General features: G+C 45.5%; 1 protein-coding gene across 1 annotated transcript in view; it reads right to left on the bottom strand.

Annotated features, from left to right (window-relative positions):
* Nucleotides 1–19,905: 19,905 nt before the first annotated feature.
* Nucleotides 19,906–22,458, bottom strand: part of CDHR1 (cadherin related family member 1) — a 106,468-nt gene continuing 103,915 nt past the window's right edge. Inside the window, exon 17 of the mRNA XM_060240791.1 lies at nucleotides 19,906–20,728. Within this exon, the coding sequence (XP_060096774.1) occupies nucleotides 20,159–20,728 (570 nt within the window). The 3' untranslated portion in view covers nucleotides 19,906–20,158. The remainder of the gene's footprint in view (nucleotides 20,729–22,458) is intronic.

The raw sequence follows: 22,458 nt of genomic DNA, 5'->3' as shown, positions 1-22,458 counted from the left end.
GGGGATATGATAAGCCCATTACATGCTTCCCTTAAAATGGTAAAGGTAGTCCCCCATGCAAGCACCAAGTCACCAACCCAATGGGTGATGTCACATCATGACATTTTCTTGGCAGACTTTGCTATGGGGTGGTTTGCCATTGCTTTCCCCAGTCATCTACACTCCCCCCCCCCACAGCAAGCTGGGTCCTTGTTTTACCAACCTTGGAAGGATGGAAGGCTAAGTCAACCTCGAGCCGGCTACCTGAAGCCAGCTTCCGCCGGGATCAAAGTTGGATTGTGAGCACAGCTTGGACTGCAGGACTGCAACTTTACCACTTTGCGCCACAGGGCTCCTCTGTTAGCCATCTCCTCTATCAGATCTCTCTTACCAATCTCTATGTACTATGATGTGTTAGGCCAGAGAAAGGCAAACATAGGCAAAGAACGGTGATGGTGTCATGTCAATGGCTTGGCATGAGAAATGTGCACATGATGAGACATTGTTTTCAAAAGGCTGTGGAACCACCCAATGCCCACAGGTAGGCAGAATTATTGGTAGGCAATGACTCGTTCCACTAGGAGCGACATGCCTCATTCAGGTCTCTAGCTGGGATTTATGATTTATACATCGAGGACTGCATTGATGGGACTGTAGAAAGATCATGTAAGTATTAACTATTAGGGCATGCCTGGAGATCCTTCGTAGAAGTTCAGTTGTGATTTAGATTACCAAACTGCTCTGGGACTTCAACGCACTGCTTGTTCTTATTACTATTGTTGCATTATTATTTTTTCCAAAAAAATTAAATTGACCAGGAAGTTTCAGATAAGAAATTGCGAAGGTAAGTTTTTGAGACAAGAAGAATCAGTTCAATGGCATTTAAGAGAAGGAAAAACAGGGTGACGGTTGCATTAGGACAGTCCTTCCTTGGTGATAATATTGTAAACTGTTTGAACTGTTTTATGCAGCAGTAGCTCATAAAGACGGCACACTGTAAGACCAAAACTGTTCAAGGAACTGAAGCAAAGAAAGTAAATGTTCCAAAAAACATATGAAGCTGTGCTTTATTTGTCTCATCACAAATGCCTGCATCGGGCTCTTTAGTGCAATGATCCTTCTCAGTGGGTGTTCATTTCAGGCCTTTTAGAAGCACGTCCTGCTCCAGTGAGGTGGAGGAATGTGAGAATCGATCTTTGTTTAGGGAAGGAAGGCAGTGGAAGCCAGAAAACAAAACCAGTTGGAACAACTTGGGAGATAATTGTTGGAAGTCAATATGCATCGAAGACATTTTTTGGTAGAAAAAGCCCAGCAGGAAGTCATTTGCATATTAGGCCACTCCCCTGACAGCACCAGCAAGAACTCATTTGCATATTAGGTCACACCCCCTGGGATCACCATTGTTTTGCGCAGGGCTTTTTTGTTGTTGAAAAAGCCCAGCAGAATCTCATTTGCATATTAGGCCACACCCCTGATGCCAAGCCAGCTGGAACTGCGCTCCTGTTCCATCCTGCTCAAAAAAAGCCCTGAACACATTGATCCCTGGAGCTGCCTCTTGGTTCCTCAGGGTCCTGATTGTCTACTCATGGGGAGTGTCTCTCCAGGATCTCAGGCAGAGGTCTTTCACATCACCCACTGCTGGATGATCTAATGGTAGATGCCAGAGATTGAGCCGGGGACCTTTTGCATACTAAGCAGCTTGTCTACCACTGATCTATGGCCTATCCCTATCATAAGAAAAGCTCTGCTGGATCAAACCAAACGTCCATCTAGCCCAGCATATAAGATCATAAGAGAAGCCATATTGGATCAGGCCAATGGCCCATCCTGTCCAACACTCTGTGTCACACAGTGGCCAAAAAACCCCAGGCACCATCAGGAGGTCCATCAGTGGGGCCAGGACATTAGAAGCCCTCCCACTGTACCCGCCCCCCAAAGCACCAAGAATACAGACCGTCACTGCCCCAGACAGAGAGTTCCAACAATACACTCTGGCTAATAGCCACTGATGGACCTCTGCTCCATATGTTTATCCAATCCCCTCTTGAAGCTGTCTATGCTTGCAGCCACCACCACCTCCTGTGGCAGTGAATTCCATGTGTTAATCACCCTTTGGGTGAAGTACTTCCTTTTATCAGTTCTAACCCAACTGCTGAGCAATTTCATTGAATGTCCATGAGTTCTCGTATTGTGAGAAAGGGAGGAAAGGACTTCTTTCTCTACCTTCTCTATCCCATGCATAATCTTGTAAACCTCTATCATGTCACCCCTCAGTCGATGTTTCTCCAAGCTAAAGACCCCCAAGTGTTTTAACCTTTCTTCATAGGGAAAATATTCCAATCCTTTAATCATTCTAGTTGCCCTTTTCTGCACTTTTCCCCAATGCTATAATATCTTTTTCGAGGTGTGGTGACTGGAATTGTACACAGTATTCCAAATGAGGCCACACCATCCCGTCTCACACAGTGGCCAGCTAGTTCCGTCTGCCCAGTTTTGTAGAGCGTGATGCGTATTTTCAGGGCTTTCTTTGTAACAGGAACTCCTTTGCATATTAGGCCACACACTCCTGATGTAGCCAATCCTCCAAGAGCTTCCAGGGCTCTTAGTACAGGGCCTACTGTAAGCTCCAGGAAGGTTGGCTACATCAGGCATGTGTGGCCTAATATGCAAAGGAGTTCCTGCTACAGAAAAAGCTCTGCATATTTTGATCAGCTGTGGTTACTATAAATGGCACGCAAAGGGATTAGGTTCAAGGAGGAGTGGGAATGTACAAAGGAGGGCTTTTGCTCTGACGGAAGCAGGATGCTGGACTCGATGGAGCTTTGGGTTGATCCTTCAGGACTCTCCTTGTGTTCTTAACTAATCTCCTTCGCTGGAACGAGGTGCCCCATTTCAACTAAGCCCATTTATTTTAGTCCTTCTGGAGTGACTGCACGGCTTCATCCATGCTGCCAAAAAAAGGCCACTATTATTTTAAGGACGGCGACACCGCAACAGGCGCTGGAAGCGTTAAGGCATCAACAGGCTGAGGTTTCTTGTTTGCTACGAGTGAGAGCCAGTTTGATGTAGTGGTTAGGTGCACGGACTCTTATCTGGAAGAACCGGGTTTGATTCCTCACTCCTCCACTTGCACCTGCTGGAATGGCTTTGGGTTAGGCATAGCTTTTGTAGGAGTTGTCCTTGAAAGGGCAGCTGCTGTAAGAGCTCTTTAGCCCCACCTACCTCACAGGGTGTCTGTTGTGGGGGGCAGAAGATAAAGGAGACTATGACCACTCTGAGATTCAGAGTATAGGGCGGGATATAAATCCAACATCTTCTTCTTCTTCTGCAATAAAGCTATCTACAGTAATCTTATTCTTCTGCTGCCTGTGTGGGTGTCTCTCGATGTGAAAAGTGCTGTCAAGCCGCAGGGTGCGATCACATGGAAGATCTGATCCACCATAGCTGCCCCCACCCCGGATGTAATGCGCGTGCTCACACACACATCTGCCTCTTATGTCCTGCCTGTCCTTGCACATCTGCGACTGGAACAAATAGCTTCCTGGGAGCAAATCACTGAAGCACATGCATGGTACATCTTCCATCTGAATGTGTGAATTCTCCTAGAACCATAGAGTTGGATGGGACTTCCAGGGTCATCTAGTCCAACCCCCTGGACAATGCAGGGAACTCACAAATAAAGGTCAGGGTAGTCCCCTGTGCAAGCACCAGTCGTTTCTGACTCTGGGGTGACTTTGCTTTCACAACATTTTCACGGCAGACTTTTCACGGGGTGGTTTGCCATTGCCTTCCCCAGTCATCTACACTTTCCCTCCACCAAGCTGGGTACTCATTTTACCGACCTCGGAAGGGTGGAAGGCTGAGTCGACCTGGAGCTGGCTACCTGAGCCAGCTTCCGCTGGGATCGAACTCAGGTCGTGAGCAGAGGGCTCCAACTGCAGTACTGCAGCTTTTCCATTCTGCGCCACGGGGCTCTTGTAACTCACAAATACCTCTCCCTAAATTCGCAGGATCTTCATTGCTGTCAGATGGTCATCTAGCCTCTGTTTAAAAACCTCCAAGGAAGGAGAGCCCACCACCTCCTGAGAAAGCCTGTTCCACTGAGGAACCACTCTAACGGTCAGGAAGTTCTTCCTAATGTTGAGTCGGCAGTCTCCTCTAAGTGTGTGGCCCATGCCTATTGTGGGCACAGTGTGACCGCCCCAATGCGTCTCTTCCTGCATCAGCTTTTCCAAAGCCGAGAGACTGCTCGGGCAAATTCCAAGTGTGATCGCACCCACAGTCAACTCACAATGACCCCATAGGGTCAACAGTTGTTCAGAAATGGGTTGCCCTTGCTTGCCCCTAGACTTCCTTTGTGGTCTCCCATCCAAGTACTAGCCAGGGCCGACCCGGTTTAGCTTCCGAAATCTGTTGAGGCCAGGTTAGCCTGGGTTAGTCGCTCTGCTTTGCAATAGTAAAATTGATGTATGTGCTCGGGCACATGTGCGCTCATCCTACACACATATTCACAATACCCAGAGAAATGGTAGGTGCATTCAGAGAACTCCATTATGCTGTACATCTGTACAATACAATCAAATATGCTAGGTCTCCTGAAATCAGTGGGCTTAAACCTCAGTTCTTGATTGTGACCATAGTGTGTGCCTTCATTCACAGACGGGAATAATTTGTTTGCCGACATCCATGCCTGCCTTAGTTGCACCTTTGTTCCATAATGCAACCGAAGGCCCTATACACAGGCTTCCCAGGCACTGATCAGAAAAGAGGTGGCCAAACTTGCTTAACTTAAGAGCCACATAGAATAAATGACAGATGTTTGAGAGCCGCAAGACATGAACATCAGATGTTTGAGGGCGCAAGATAGGAAGAGAGGGAGGGAGGAGGCAAATAGATGGGGTAGGGAAAAGTGTAAAGAAAGCAACTTTAAATACATTCTCCAAGCTAGGCTTCCCAATCCCCAGGTCCCAGAGGGGGATCCCCCGGTTTTACAGGCTTTCCCCCTTCCCCTGCCAGCTGGCTGGTGGGAGAAGCCCCGCCCCCACAGCCATCATGCACCTCCATGAAAGATTCCCATATGGAATGATGGGGAATTGAGCCGCGGGTATCAGGGGCTCTGGGGGGGCTGTTTTTTGAGATAGAGGCACCAAATTTTCAGTATAGCATCTAGTTCCTCTCCCCAAAATACCTCCCAAGTTTCAAAAATATTGGACCAGGGGGTCCAATTCTATGAGCCCCAAAAGAAGGTGCCCCTATCCTTCATTATTTCCTATGGAAGGAAGGCATTTAAAAAGATGTGCAGTCCCTTTAAATGTGATGGCCAGAACTCCCTTGAAGTTCAATTGTGCTTGTCACACCCTTGCTCCTGGCTCCACCCCAATGTCTCCTGGCTCCACCCCCAAAGTCCCCAGATATTTCTTAAATTGGACTTGGCAACCCTACTCCAAGCTGCTGGCTAGCTTGGCACGGAGAAGTGATTTAAAGAGACAAATGCTTTCTCCAAGCTGGCTGATGGGTCAGTGGGGGCTTCGAGAGCCACACAATATGTGTGAGAGAACCACACGTGGCCCCTGAGCCACAGTTTGCCCCCCCCCCGGACCAGAAGAGCTGCTTACCTTCAGCAAGGTTACCGTGTCATGTGCCAAATGAAGGTGAGAAGACAAACAGTGCAAAGGAAAGAATCTTTAAGGAAAGCATATGCATTTCTTGTGCAGCGTTGCCTGGGGAACTTTCCAGATCAGGAAAATGGAAAGTTTGAAGTTTCTGCTTCCACTGATTCTCCCCAAGGCTGCTGGGCCAGTCAACTGTTTATTGTTAAGACAGCAAAGCTTGGCTCTCTCTTGCCTGCCTTCCAGCGTGTTCAAACAAGGCTTTTGTTCCCTCCCCTTGTTCAAGAGGGTCTTATCACTGGGACGGGGGAAGGAAATGTAAGCCACCTTGAGCTCCATAAATTAGAATGGTGACTAATGAATGCTTTGAAGAAAGAAGAAATAAGTGGGATTTAAGACCAAGCCTCTGCCTCTGTCTTCCCACTGTCTTCCAGCTAGGCCAGTAGCCATGGGGGGCATTTGGGGGCAATATTGGCCACTGTGTGACACAGAGTGTTGGACTGGATGGGCCATTGGCCTGATCCAACATGGCTTCTCTTATGTGACACATAGTGTTGGACTGGATGGGCCATTGGCCTGATCCAACAGGGCTTCTCTTATGTTCTTATGTGACACAGAGTGTTGGACTGGATGGGCCATTGGCCTGATCCAACATGGCTTCTCTTATGTGACACAGAGTGTTGGACTGGATGGGCCATTGGCCTGATCCAACATGGCTTCTCTTATGTGACACAGAGTGTTGGACTGGATGGGCCATTGGCCTGACCCAACATGGCTTCTCTTCTCTTCTTAATGTCCCCCATGGATAAGTACCGCCCGGAGTAAAATGTAAAAAACAAGAAAATATTTTTTAAAATCTAAGATGCGTGTGTGGTTTCCAAAATGACCTCTGAGCACAGTCAGGGAAGCTTCAGTCCCCCTTGAAGCGGAGCCCTCTTCCTCTTTGGCTGGCTGTGGGTGAGGGAGCCATTCTGTTGACTTGGCAGCTTCCAACTCTTCTTCCCAGCTTCCCTGCCCCACAGGATTTTTGGACACCTCACCACCCAAGATTTTTTTGGCTACACCCCTTCTTCCAGTGTGTGCACATAAAACCTCTGCCTCAGTCTGTCACTGATGGGAACAATCCTGTGCAGTGGGCTAACTGCTCTGGTTCGATGGTGTGCTGACGAGTAGGCCTCATTTTGGGCAGGAGTTCCCAGAAGTGGAGCTCTGGAACCTCTGAATTTTATTGTGCTCTTTCTTTCCTCCCCCCCCCCCACACCAAATACTTGCTTCCGGGCTCCATTGTTCAAACCCCCTGGGAGAATTTTGTTGAACTCGAAGATTTGACAAACTTTCTCATATTTCCCCCCACAAACAAGGGAAAAGAACCCAAACGTATCGAGCAGACAGATGGAAATCTTCCTCATGCCAGTGCGGCCACAGAGGAGAAAGTCATTTAATGAGTACAATGGGAGTAAGGTTCTATGATGACTGTTATAACTCAAGAAGCATTTGAAGGTAGATGCTGAGCTGATCAAATTTAGTATACCTTCCAGTGATGTCAGGGGCGTGTGGCATATGCAAATGAGCTATGCCAATGAGTTGTGCTAATGAGCTCTGGCACCTCTTTTTGTACAAAATGACCCCTGCTTATGAGGCACACAGGCATTTAAAATCTTGGGGGCCCCTCACAAATTATCTCAGAGTTGAAATGGCCACTCCGCTGCCTGCGGCCCCCTCACAAATTACCTCAGAGTTGAAATGGCCACTCTGCTGCCTGCGGCCCCCTCACAAATTATCTCAGAGTTGAAATGGCCACTCCGCTGCCTGTGGCCCCTTCGCAAAAGCCCCTTTGACAAAGCTGTGGGGGAGAGGCAGAGAGAGGCAGACTCGGCGACGACGCCAGCATCAGCCGCACCAGACAAGTCAGGCAAAGAGCGGCTCAGTTGCTGGCTGTGTGTGCAGGCTGGGAGGGCTGCAAGCAGGGGGGAAACTGGGGGGGGGGGGTGGAAAGCTGGTCTGGGGCCCCTAAAAGCATGGGGGCCCATAGGCCAGTGTCTACTTGGCCTAATTGTTCATCTGGCCCTGGAGGCATAAGAACATAAGAGAAGCCATGTGGCAACAAAACAAAACCCCAAGTGCCATCAGGAGGTTCACAAGTGGGGCTAGAAGCCCTCCCACTTTGCCCCCCCCCCCAATCACCAAGAATTCACAGCATCACTGCCCCAGACAGTTTCAATAATATGCTGTTGCTAATAGCCAGTGATGGACCTCTGCTCCATATTTTTATCCAATCCCCTCTTAAAGCTGGCTATGCTTGTAGCCGCCACCACCTCCTGTGGCAGTGAATTCCACATGTTAATCACCCTTTGGGTGAAGAAGGACTTTGTTTTATCCGTTCTAACTCGGACTGCTCAGCAATTTCATTGAATGCCCACGAGTTCTTGTATTGTGAGAAAGGGAGAAAAGTACTTCTTTCTCTACTTCCTCCATCCCATGCATAATCTTGTAAACCTCTATCATGTCACCCCACAGTCGACATTTCTCCAAGCTAAAGAGCCCCAAGCATTTTAACCTTGCTTCATAGGGAAAGTGTCCCAAACCTTTAATCATTCTAGTTGCCCTTTTCTGGCCTTTTCCCAATGCTATAATATCCTTTTTGAGGTGAGGTGACCAGAATTGTACATAGTATTCCTGCTAACATATTTCTGCTAACGCAATACCTACCTTCCCTGCCCCCTCACCTCCTACTCCCTAGGAATATGAAACCAGACAGAAGGTGCAAAATAATTGTCAAAATCAGAATTGCTTTGACTGCTCTGGGCTGCCGGAAATGGTTGGATTCAGAGCATGTGCTATAATTATGAACATGTACTATTCAGGCCAGTCCTCAATTGCGAACATCGTAATGTACTAACGGCAAACCCCTCCACTAATTAGCCAACTCTTTGGATGCAGGTGCCTAACAGACTTTCGATTGCCTTGACACAGAATATTCTGCCACTTGAACGCACACAAATCTCCGAGATAAGGAGCTAGGGAAAAATATACAGCAACTCAAAATAGGTGAGCAGGTGCATTTTACAGATTTTATTAATAAAACATTTACAATACGGTGTTATTGGTAAGGAGAACTGTAAACGGAATTTTTTTTTTTTTTTGCAAGGTATATCGCAAAAACAAACACACATCCCTTACTATAATAGCATACATACTTTTAAAACTCTTATTTCAAATTTTATCCTGGCGAATTCGGGACAGACTGGTAGTTCTCCATGTCGAGGATATATCGCTCTGGACTTTCTAAATGGGAAGGATATCGTTGTAGAAATGATAAAACGAGCCAGGTGGGTTCCTTTGACCACAAAACAGTCACCGGTCTTTCCGAGCAATATTTAAATTATTGAACCGCAGCTTTGCGAAAGGGGCCACCGATGTTCAGTGTAGCCCCTAGGTGAAAACTACTATTGCTAAAGGAGGCACGCTAAGCAAAATAATACTATAGATCAGGGGTGGCCAACGGTAGCTCTTCAGACGTTTTTTGCCTACAACTCCCATCAGCCCCGGCCAGCATGGGCAATGGCTGGGGCTGCTGGGAGTTGTAGGCACAAAACACCTGGAGCGCTACCGTTGGCCACCCCTGCTATAGATCAGGGCCCCCAACCTTTGGAATCCTGGTACAGTTTGATGGCCACAGTCACAAAATGGCTGCCACCAGGGCTTTTTTCGTAGCAGGAATTCCTTTGCATATTAGGCCACACGCCCCTGATGTAGCAAATCCTCCTGGAGCTTACAAGGCTCTTAGTACAGGGCCTACTGTAAGCTCCAGGAGGATTGGTTACATCAGGGGTGTGTGGCCTAATATGCAAAGGAGTCCCTGTTATGAAAAAAGCCCGGGCTGCCATAAAATGGCTGTTGCAGGAAGCAAAGCCTTGTCTAACCTGATCCCTAAAAGCACTTGGTGGGAACCAGGAAAGGTGTCAGTGGGTGCTCAAGCACCCATGGGCACCTTACTTGGGATCCCTGTTATCTGGGGCTTTTTTGTAGCAGGAGCTCCTTTGCATATTAGGCCACACACGCCCCTGATGTAGCCAATCATCCTGAAGCTTACAGAAAACCCTGTACTAAGAGCCCTGAAAGCTCTTGTTGGATTGGCTACATCAGGGGAGCGTGACCTAATATGCAAAGAAGTTCTTGCTACAAAAAGAGCCTGTTGGTCAGCTTCCCCTTGCCCAAGGGCAACAGTCTACCGGCGACTTTGCTGACGCATTAAAGGTCGAGTCCACCGCTCCTATCTGTCTACCATAAGCATTTATCTATATAGACAGAACTCCCCGAATACGAACAATCCATAAAGATGATATGTGAGTAGCAATCCTCGAGTCTCATAATAAAACACTGGAAATAAAACATGGTAAAAAAGCAACAACAGAACAGACAAGTGTTAGACACTTTTGATATCTTAAATAGCATTTGCTTAAATAGGTTCAGGAATATGAGATTATATTATGTACAGATCATTACAGCAAATGAATGTTCGTTAGTCTGCAATACAGCGAAGAAATGTGCCCCGCAGTGCTTATTTGTTACAAGTCTCTTCCTCCAAAGCAGGTTGCATGAGGGCAGTTTATAGACCTTCTAAAGCTTACAGGACCTTCTAACGTTTAGCTACAGGGTAGTTTCATGGGTCTTCTGGATGCTATGGTAGTGGCTGCACACGTCTGCTGACCTGACCCTAAGGTAAGACTAGGGGTGGAATTCTAGCAGTAGCTCTTTTGCATATTAGGCCACACCCTCTGATGTAACCAATCGTAAGAACATAAGAGAAGCCATGTTGGATCAGGCAAATGGCCCATCTAGTCCAACACTCTGTGTCACACAGTGGCCAATATATGTGTGTGTGTGTATACACACACACACACACATATATATATACTGTGGCTAATAGCCACTGATGGACCTCTGCTCCATATTTTTATCCAATCTCCTCTTAAAGCTGGCTATGCTTGTAGGCGCCACCACCTCCTGTGGCAGTGAATTCCACATGTTAATCACCCTTTGGGTGAAGAAGTGCTTCCTTTTATCCGTTTTAACCTGACTGCTCAGCAATTTCACTGAATGTCCACAAGTTCTTATATTGTGAGAAAAGGAGAAAAGTACTTCTTTTTCTACTTTCTCCATCCCATGCATAATCTTGTAAATCCTTGTAATCCTCCAAGAAGTTACAAAAAAGAGCCTTGTAAACTCTTGGAGGATTGGCTACATCAGTGGGGTGTGGCCTAATATGCAATGGAGCTCCTGCTAGAATTCCACCCCTGGGTAAGACTGTACACTACAGTGAATCTGCAAATGTATCTGCTTTGTAGGGAAATGGAAATGAGAGAACTGATTGACTGACTGTGTTTGTGTGTGTAGTAGAAACCCCCTCAGGACTGGAAGCGACCAATCAGGAAGCATGCCTCAAAACGACAAAATGGCAACCGTACTGGGATTTTCTGCATTCTTATTTCTCGTTTTCCTTACTTGTAAGTTCTCATATCGTTGAGGGTTTTCCTTCCTGTTCTGCATATCTTTTTCTCCCTCTAGTGGTCAATTCGATATATCAGTTTATGTCTGGCATAAGAACCTACAGTCTAAATCTGCAAAGAGATATGCCTGATGTAAGCTGATGTAGTATCGAATGGACCACTACAGAGAGCAAAACACACGTAGAACAGGAACTTACAAGCGAGGAAATGGGCAGTGCAGAAAAGACTTACTGTTACTCATAAGTCACTGGTGAGCCCATGTTATGTAACTACCTTATGGAGGGATCTATGAGTTACTTAGTGAGTGCTGGCCTACACATGCAGAAGATTGAGCTAATAGAATCTTGAGATGGTAAGGTGAACTGTTCTCTTTGCTGGGCTGGTTTTGCACTTGCTGTGAGTCCTTTGTAAGGGGACACTATGAAATATGAGTGCCTTAAGAAGAAAAAGAATATATTGGGTTTATATCTTGCCCTCCACTCTAAATCTGAGAGAGGCTCACAATCTCCTTTATCTTCCTCCTCCACAACAAACACCCTGTGAGGTAGGTGGGGCTGAGAGAGCTCTCACAGAAACTGCCCTTTCAATGACAATTCTGCAAGAGCTATGGCTGATCCAAGGCCATTCCAGCAGCTGCAAGTGGAGGATTGGGGATCAAACCCAGTTCTCCCAGATAAGAGTCCGTACACATAACCATTACACCAAACTGGCTCACAGTGGTACAGCCCTTTCTACCACCTCATTCTACTACAGGCATAAGCCACAGAGGAGTTCTTTACTCCTCTTAGTAGCCCAAGAACAAAATGCGACAAAATGACTGATGGAATGCCGCCAGGGTGGAAGCTTGCTCAAGTTGTGTTTTGCCTCAGCAGGTAGCCGCACCTCACAAAAGGTTTGCTTTCTTTCTCTCCCATTTGCACATTTTTTTAATCGTCCCATCCGAGGCAAACCCTTTTGACACCATCCCACATGCAAAGCGAGCCCTTTGCAACAATTCAATATTTTAAGAAGAAGAAGAATTGTAGATTTATACCCCAACCTTCTCTCTGAATCAGAGACTCAGAGCGGCTTAAAATCCCTATATCTTCTCCCCTCACAACAGACAACCTGTGAGGTGGGTGGGGCTGAGAGGGCTCTCACAGCAGCTGCCCTTTCAAGGACAACTCCTGCGAGAGCTATGGCTGACCCAAGGCCATGCCAGCAGCTGCAAATGGAGGAGTGGGGAATCAAACCCGGTTCTCCCAGATAAGAGTCCACGCACTTAACCACTACACAAAGCTGGCTCTCTCTTTTAGAATCTCTTTAGAATATTTTAGTATCTTTTCAATTTTTGCCTCCTCTGTAATACGTTAAACTTCTTTCTCACTTCAGATTTACACAAACATGGGGGAATCGAAGCATTTTAAGTGCTTTGGAGTTCATAGACTTGTAAACAAGTACTTTGTAGGTATGCAGGGAGCAATTTTACTTTTTATAGAAACTTGATTTTCCACTCCTTTCTCAAAGCCTTTCCTCACTGAACTGGCGCAATGAGGCATGGGGGTGTGAAAACAAGTTTACCCTCAATAATACCTTGGGTCACTGTGCAATTTTCTTTGACAATAACGCTTTGGTGTGCTTAATGGGCCCTTCTGATTTGCTGAAGTCTTACCGTGAGCCCTCCCTCCCCTTGAGTCAGCCTAAAAACCTGATTAGGAAACAAACACTCAACCCTGAAGCGTATGTAGTAACGCAGCATACATGTTTAGCCTATGTGGTGCAGTGGTTGGAATCTTCGGCTAAAATTCGGGAGATCCAGGTTCAGATCTCCATTCTGCCATGGAAGCTTGCTGGGTGACTTTGCGTGAGTCACTTGCTCTCAGCCCTGGCCTATCTCACAGAGTTGTGAGGATAAACTAGAGGAGAATGGATGTAAACCATTTCGGGTCTCCACCGAGGAGAAAGATGGGAAATAAATGAAGCGAATAAATGTGAAAGTACCTTTAGGAATGGGTAAAGTGTACTGCACATACCAGTGAACAACTAGAGGCTTCCCCAGCTTCTGGGCGTAATTAAGATTTTAAGAAAGGTTTGGATAATTGGAAGCCTTGGACTGCCTTAGAAATTAATCATTACAGCGGTGGATAACTATGCATTTGAGAGTATCCCACATGCTACTAGAATGCTGTTACTACATCAATGTACGGCATAGCATTTTATCACCAACTCTTGGTATTTTAGATTTACCTGACTCACAGAAATTGCTTTTTTTTTTTTTTTGCTAAACAATACTGCTGATGATGTTACTGAAACTGTGGCAAAGTTCCTCCAGGCAGCTCTACTTATGCATAGTACTATGGTGAATTAAGCTATTGTATAATAATTTAATTCATAATTTTTTAAAAAAAAATGGAACTGAAAGATGGAATATGTTGCTTTATACAGGTGCTTGTTTTATTTCTGCATTTTTAAATCCAACCATTTTCTATGCTAACAGTTTTATATAGGGTTGCCAATCCCCAGGTGGGGGCAGGGGATCCCCCGGTTTGGACGCCCTCCCCTTGCTTCAGGGTCGTCAGAAAGCGGGGGGAGGGGAGGGAAATGTCTGCTGGGAACTCTGTTATTCCCTATGGAGATTTATTCCCATAGAAAATCATGGAGAATTGATCCGTGGGTATCTGGGGCTCTGGGGGGGCTGTTTTTTGGGGTAGAGGCACCAAATTTTCAGTATAGCATCTAGTGTCTCTCCCCAAAGTACTCCCCAAGTTTCAAAAAGATTGGACCAGGGGGTCCAGTTCCATGATCCTTCAAAGAAGGTGCCCCTATCCTTCATTATTTCCTGTGGAAGGAAGGAATTGAAAAGGTGTGCGGTTCCTTTAAATGTGATGGCCAGAACTCCCTTTGGAGTTCAATTATGCTTGTCACAGCCTTGATCTTGGCTCCACCCCTAACGTCTCCTGGCTCCACCCCCAAAGTCCCCAGATATTTCTTGAATTGGACTTGGCAACCCTAGTTTTATAATGCCAATAAAAGGAAATTGCTATTGAATTGAATATGCATTTGGGAAATGGGGGCGGGGTTGGATTTTGCTTGATCCTTCAACGTGTGTTAAAATGCTGCAGCACAGGCACCTATGGCTTATTTTGTAATATTCCATGGTTGTTGTGCTACACACCCCTAGTTACTGATTTACTCTGTTGCTATGGCCTGGAGTTTCTGCCCATCTCTCTACATACTGCTGCTCTGGTCATGTTATTACTTCCTGGTTGGGTGAGAACTAAAAACATCTAATTTGCATCTAATTTGCATCACGCACATTCTCAAAGTGCTAGATTTTGCTTTTTTTAAAAAAAACAAAAACAAAAATAGCGCCTTTGTTGTGTGCATAAGCTCTGTGAAATGAGGGGGGAAAAAAAACCAAGGGAAAAATCTCTCACCAACCAATTTTCTTATATGTTATAATATACACATGCATCCCCCTTAGCAAAGCAACGTAAGAACAAACATTTCAGATGTTTCAGGGCAGAAATCTTCCAGCGCACCAATACATAAATAGTTTTTGAAAGGAACAAAAACCCCAACATCTCCCAAATGACAAGGCTTTAAACTTTGAATATACATAGAATTGGTACTGCAAAATTTGAAGCCAAGGGGAAAGAGCAGAGAAGAACAATGATTTCTCATAAGAAGACTCTGTCCATAAACCTCTACAGCTGAGAAGAATACTTAACACCATCAGACACGGAATACTAATACAGACAACTATCTAACTATGTGGGAAATGCAGAGGAATCCTTACCACCCAATAAATTTTCCAACTTTTACTGCATGTATGAAGATTCAAATAGATTATACTATACTTATAGCACAGGGATGCCGGACTCTAGGTTGTTTCCTGCACAAATTAAGGGGTCTTAGTGTTGAAGCAGTCAGATTAAAAAACAGCTAAGTGACAATTTTTTAAAAAAAGCAATATCCAACAATTATGTTCTTATACAGCATTATATCCCACAAATTAAAATCTTAATTCAGTCAAAAGTCAGTGTATCCAAATGCAATGTTATTTTTGTGCTTCATCCCCCCCAATAAATAAAGTCTATAATACAGCCAATGGCGTGTCCAGAATTCTTTCCAATAGCAGAATAATGCCAAGAAATATTTACAGCCTTCGTAAGACACCCCTTCTAGATATTCCAAGACTTTTCAATTCTTCTTCAGTTGTCAGGCTGTCAAATGGAACCTGATTTCAGTAGCTTTACATACAGACACAAGGTTCACAACTTTCAGAAATGAATCAGTGGGTTCCATTTAACAGCTTGACAACTGAAGAAGAACAGAATTGAAACATCTTGGAAGGCTGTAAAGATCTCCTGGCCCTATCCCTCTATTGGAAAGAATTCTGGACACTCCATTGGCTGTATTATGGACTTCATTTATTGGGGGGAGTGGCCCTGTGGCGCAGAGTGGCAAAGCAGCAGTACTGCAGTACTGTGGTCTGAACTCTCTGCTCATGACCTGAGTTCGATTCCGGCGGAAGCTGGATTCAGGTAGCCAGCCCAAGGTTGACTCAGCCTTTCATCCTTCCGAGGTCGGTAAAATGAGTACCCAGCTTGCTGGGGGGGGAAAGTGTAAAAGACTGGGGAAGGCAATGGCAAACCACCCCATAAAAAGTCTGCCATGAAAACATTGTGAAAGCAACATCACCCCTGAGTCGGAAACGACTGGTGCTTGCCCAGGGGACCTTTCCTTTCCTTTCCTTATTGGGGGGATGAAACACAAAAGTAACATTGCAGTTGTATACACTGACTTGCGACTGAATTAAATTTTAATTTGTGGAATATAATGTATAAGAATATAATTGTTGGACAGTGTTTGTAAAAAAATTGTCACAGCATTTTTTTTTAATCTGACGGACTCTAGGTTGTGTGTGAAGATCTTCCGGAATTATAACTGATCTCCAAACTACAAATACCCCCCAAAGAAAATGACTGCTTTGGAGGGTGGACTATATAGCATTGTACCTTGCTGTCATGAGGTCCTGTCCTACCCAGGCTCCACCTCCAAAGTTTCAGAAACGTCCCAACCTGGAATCAGCAGCCTCACCACCTGCCCCGCACCAGTGGCCAGGAGGAAACCTAGCAACCCCATTGCAGTAATACAGTCAGTTCAGAAACTACGTAATAGGAGACCCTGCCCCGTGGTAAGGTGGTCACGTCTGCGCCTCTGAAGCTACCACGCTCAAAGCATTTATCTGTGTTTTTTTTAATTAAATGATCGCATATGTACTTTCTTTTGAAATGTTTTCCACATTGAAAATGTTTTGATGTTCGAAGACCTTGGGGATTCTCTTCGGGCGGAAAGGCAGGATAGGGATGTTTCAAATAAAATTAAACAAAAAAGATCCCTTTTCTTATAAAGACATTTCATATCTAATGGACGGGACAAAATTTACCTTTTCACAAAACCCGGTCACATTTCCACTGCAGAATGTTCTGATTATATCGTTCAATAGAATTTCCATCAGGATTCTCTTCTTCTTCCTCGGATTGTTTTCTCTTCCCTGGGCCTGCGGAGCACGTTATCTTGTATAGGATGTCCCCTGGGAAAGTTTTGATTGGCAGATCAGCCTACCTGATCCTTTATTTGTCTCATCATTAATCTATCCCAAGAGACAACCGAGTACGTGGGGAGAAACTAGAGTCCAAGTTACTCAGTCCACAGATATGCCCCTCTTCTTTCCACCTATCATGCTTTATCACATTTTATTCCACCATTTCTCCAAGACCAATTCCCCACTAGCCTTGTTCCGGTCTCATTACTCCTTTTCCCGCAGCGCTTCTGCTGGATTTCACACAAGCTGCCCCGGGGCGGCGAGTTGCCTCACCTCTTTTCAAGTTCCTTCAACAGTAGGCAGGATCCTCTGAAAACCACTTTCTGCCTGCTATGGAGGGAACTTGAAAAGAGGCAGGACAATTTGCCACCCCAGGGCAGCTTGTGCGAAATCCAGTAGAAGCACTGTGGGAAAAGGAGCAACGAGACCGGAACAAGGCTAGTGAGGAATTAATCCAAGATAATCAGCAGGGTATACATAGGTTAGCCCATTTCCCCCCTCATACATGGTCTAAGATGTGGGTTAGGCTAAGACTGCCTAGTGAACTTCACAGAACTTCTACCCAGGTCTCTGCCCAAGACTAGTTCTTTACATCCTATATCACAATAGGTCTCCATGGTGATTTTCAGCCTCCCCAAGGCAGCTTGAAGATCCAGTGCTTTGTCTCACTGGCTGTCCACTGGAGTGTGAGGATATGATATGCTCATTACGTGTTTCCCCCCAAAAGGTAAAGGTAGTCCCCTGTGCAAGCACCGAGTCATTACCGACCCATGGGGTGACGTCACATCATGACGTTTTCTTGGCAGACTTTTCATGGGGTGATTTGCCATTGCCTTCCCCAGTCATCTACACTTTACCCCCAGCAAGCTGGGTACTCATTTTACTGACCTTGGAAGGATGGAAGGCTGAGTCAACTCTGAGCCAGCTACCTGAACCCAGCTTCCGCCGGGATCGAATTCAGGTCATGAGCAGAGGGCTTGGACTGCAGTAATGCAGCTTACCACTCTGCGCCACGGGGCTCCTACATGTTTCCTTAGCAGATTGCTAACTATAAAAAAAGGTGGTATAATAATTTCTACGGTCTCTCTTTCTGGAATCTTTTCTTCCTTCCTTTGAGACTCCCACTTGGCCATAGCTGAAAGCAAGAGCTCTTTACCACGTCTCAACTTTTTTTCACCGTTATGCTTACAGACGTGCTCCAATAAAGCTGGACCAAAGCTATGCGGAAGTAATGCCGCTTGGAGAAACTAGGCTACTTATTCTTGTGAGAACAAGGAAGCATTTGACTTAGGGCACATGGCTTCACGTACCAATGCAAATTGCACAATTCATTTTGGGATCTGAGTGCACTTACTTGGAAGGAGGCGCCCTTAAAAATCAAGTCTCTTCTTTCAATGTTCAACTTTGTTTGGGAGGGGCCGTGGCTCAGCGGTAGAGCCTCTGCTTGGCATGCAGAAGGTCTGAGGTTCAGTCCCTGGCACCCCCACCTATAAAGATCAGGAAGTAGATGATGTGAAAGGCTACATAAGACGCTGGAGAGCTGCTGCCAGTCTGAGTAGATAATATTGACTTTGATGGGCCAAGGGCCTGAATCACTATAAGGCAGCTTTATGTGTACATGTGTCTCTCCACCTCTTTCCTAGTTATAGATCTATTTACCCACATATTTTATTCCCTGCTTAGACTGATTCTTTCTGTTTTATAACATGCTATCTGATCATACTTCTTAACATATCCAAATTTGCCATTCGGTACTTGCACCCCAATTCTGCCCAAACTACCTGAAATGCTAACAGTGCCTACACTGGCCACCCTACTTGCCACGGTCACTACAGTGTTGCTTTTTTTGCAAGCCAAAAGGCAGAATTTTATATGCCAGAGGGCCAGTGCTAAACATGCTGATGGCCTTGCTATGCACCTTCTTCTTGACCACACTTGAGGTTGGAGTTCTCAAATGTCACCTGCCCTCCTCTCACTCTCCTTGGGCTTCTCTGATTTGCTTTGGAGGTTCCATTTTTAGCATTATCTACCAGCCCCCCCTCCACCTGCTGTGGACCACCTCCTCGGGCTCACCAGTCCTCAGGTCTGGGTGGGGGATCTCCCAGTTTCGGGAGCTTCTCTGCACTGTGGAGCAGCTGGCAGGAGCGGGAAGCTCCTCCCCAAACCAGGAATGTCATGCAGGGGTGCTCTGGTATTTGGGAAAACTCTATGGTTTTGAGGATGAAAAACCACAGAGTTTTGCACAAATACTGCAGCGTCACGTGCAACATCCCCGATGCAATGATGTCACTTCTGGATTACGTCATCATGTCAGGGATAGTGTGCAATATCCCAGCCCGAGTCACTACCGACTCAAGGGGTGACGTCACATCATGACGTTTTCTTGGCAGACTTTTCTATGGGGTGGTTTGCCCACCCACAGAAAGCACCCCCCCCAAAGTCCCCTGCTGAAATGGAGGTAAGACCTGGCAAGTTCCATTCCTCTACTGTCCTCAGATCCATCATATCTCACCTTAAGGCAAAAACCTAGATGCTGCTGCTGAATTCTGACCCAGTTAGACTAAGGACTAGATCCCCACATTCTAGTTATGGAACACCAATTTCTGGACATAGATCTTGACCCTGTCCTCACCCTTGGAAGCTCTGAGGCTGCTGAAATTCCCTGCTCTTTCTGCCTTGTCTTTGCGGCTGCAGCAGGAAGCAAAGCTGCAAGGAAAACATGGAATGGATTTTCCATTAAAGTCTCTGTGCCCAAATAGATGGGACCCAGAGACTTTAATGGAAAATCCATTCCACATTTTCCTTGCAATTTTGTCTGTGCTGTAATGTTTTTCAATGGAGTGGGTACTAGTTTCACCCTCTCATATCTGGACATAGATCTTGACCCAGCAAATTTTCCTTGCAATTTTGTCTGTGCTGTAATGTTTTTCAATGGAGTGGGTACTAGTTTCACCCTCTCATATCTGGACATAGATCTTGACCCAGCAAATTTTAGTGACTAGTATGTCTAACACGTGTGGAGGGGACATCCTCAGTCCTCACTAGCCTCTTGACTTCCTTCTGGAGGCATCTGGTGCCTGATCAAAAGTTTTGAAATATTTCAGACTGGCCTTAAGCAACCGACCAATGAAAACTCCAGACCAAAATGTAGGAAACTCTTAAGCACGTTAGTCTGAATCAGAATTAATCAGCATCTTAGTGTAGCACGGAAAAAAGGCTTTGTATGAAGACTCTAGAGAAAATTTGTAACAAATCTGCATCACGCTGATATCATAATGATATAAGTGAAACAATTCCACAAGGAAATCGGGTACGCAATGGCAAATATCCGAGCAAATGAAATGGAAATACTGTTACGAACGCCCGCGGCTGGAGAGGGAATGGGTAAGTAAGTGCAAAACACAAAAGAACAATCACACCATGTAATTGGAATGCCAACTGCACTTTTCCATTCAGCTTCCAGAGAGGTGCTAAACATGAAGGTGACTGCAGCTTGTGTTTCTCTTTTCAAGCCTCTGTTTGAGCTCAGATACTAGGGCATTGTGGGCCATGTTAGCAAAGCCCTTTTTTTTCACGTGTTTGCTTTTGATCTTGGGGCTCAGAGATCCGGACACTGTGGGGACTCTCCATTCAGAGAGGGTGATCTTGAATGGAGGGGCAGGAGGCGGAAGCGGAAGTGGAGCAGTTGGCGGTGAAGGGGGCGGCACCTGGAGCAAGTTGTTGTTGCTGTTCTCATTCTTCAGGCTCTTGTCATCTTCTTGGCTGGTGAACCTCTGGGTAAAGTTGGTAAGGTTGGACAAGCTCTTGAAATTCAGCCACTCTAGCCTGGCCGTTCGGGGTCGAGAGTTCGGTCTTCTTCTAATGATCCGTCGCACCGGCATGACTTTGTTGGACCTCTTATTGCGCCAGAACATGATGGTAGAGATCAAGACAGTGATCATCACCATAACTGCTATGACACCAGCTAGAACTCCTAAAGCTTTCAAGGGGTTATCTTTTGTTTGCATCAAAAAGGCGGCTATAGGCCCTTTGCGAAGAGTCTGTAAAAGAGTACAAAGAGAACATGTGACTTACTCCGGGGCACAGACAGAGACTGCTGATTCATTTGTCCAAAATATGTACCAACCAGGGCTAACTAGCTTCCCCAGATCATCTGAGGTGGAGTGTGAAATTTGGATTCAATACCACAAAGATTAAAGACATATCTTCACAGTGCTGGACTATAGTAATTGCCCTGACGTGGATGGCCCGGGATAGCCTGATCTCATCAGATCTTGGAAGGTAAGCAGGGTTATCCCTGGAGAGTACTTAGATGGGAGACCACCAAGAAAGCCCAGGGTTGCTATGCAGAGGCAGGCAAAGGCAAACCACCTCTGTTAGTTTCTTGCCTGGAAAACCCTTACGAGGTTGCCATCAGTTGGGCAAGGCTTGATGGCACTTTCACTACAGGAATTAAATAGTAATACGTTTCTCTCATGATGTTGCTCTAAAGTTTCTGGATGACACCTGTGTAAATATCTAGTGTTTATCTCCACGTGGAATTTGTTGACACAAGTTGGAAGCCCTGGGATTTATAACCCAAGGCTTAACTATAATACAAACTTCCACTGATGTAAAAGCCATTCCCCTTTCTGCAACTAGGAGGCGCAGTTTTGTGAGGAGGTTTCTCCGCCTTTATAAAATACAGTTCCCCGAATTCTTTGGTGGAAGCCATCACAATCGCATTGATATATCAGATACTATCATACGGTAGAAATAAAAAAAAACAAACAAACCTGATGATGCTAGTTGCCCTTCATATTTAATTGCAGAATTAAAAAAAAAAAAAAGGTAAAACAATGTTTTCAGATATAATATCATTCCCCTCAGCCAATCATGAATGATCAAAGTTACTTTTTTTTTGACAGCATTGAATCGACTTCTCAGTGGCAGAAACCGGCCATGTTCTGTGGTCTAGTACTCTTTTACAGACGTTACAAAACAAAACAAAAAACCAAGCAAGCTAACACTTGGAGGTAACATCTCTGAGCCAAACAGACACGCTGTGTATTCCTTTGCAAAATTCCAACAGTTAAGTGAGAGATAAATGTTCGTTCATATTTATGGCATATTAAGGACAAATGAAGGAATAGTTCGCTTAGCAAAAAATGCGCCGTGGTGGTCCCCGTATAATTTTCCTGGTTTTGCCCTGAGGATGGATCCGGGATTTTCTCACACTTCTCCAGTACATGATGGTGGAGATAAGCATGGTTACACAAATGGTGCAAAAGATGCCACTCATGCAAATCCCAACTATGGTCCATGGTTGCTTCCTCAGGTCTGAAAAATACCTTTTTATCTTGGATTTGATCTGGAAATGTCAAAAACAAGACAATTGAGCAACCCAGTAAGCCGCTATCGTTAAGGGAACAAAGAACTTCCTGTTTTTGTTTGCAAAAGTGGTCACAACGCTGAGGAGAGACAGGATCAGCACTGGCACAAGTAAGGCAATGAGGGGACTTCAGCACGGTATTAATTAAATGCAGGGCTTTTTTTGTAGCAGGAACTCCATTGCATATCTGGCTACACCCCTCTGATGCAGCCAATACTGTTGGAGCTTACAGTAGGCCCTGTACTAAAAGCCCTGTAAGCTCTTGGAGGATTGGCTACATCAGGGGTGTATGGCCTGATATGCAAAGGAGTTCCTTCTACAGAAAAAGTCCCGAATAAAAGTCACACTACTGCCCAAGCAATCAGGCTCAACAAATATCTGGCATATCATGTATCAGAC

This window comes from Heteronotia binoei, chromosome 6 (genome assembly GCF_032191835.1).
Source record: "Heteronotia binoei isolate CCM8104 ecotype False Entrance Well chromosome 6, APGP_CSIRO_Hbin_v1, whole genome shotgun sequence".
Classification (NCBI taxonomy): Eukaryota; Metazoa; Chordata; class Lepidosauria; order Squamata; family Gekkonidae; genus Heteronotia; species Heteronotia binoei.
The sequence above is the reverse complement of the archived record's forward strand: the minus strand, read 5'-3'. Positions and strand labels throughout refer to the sequence as shown.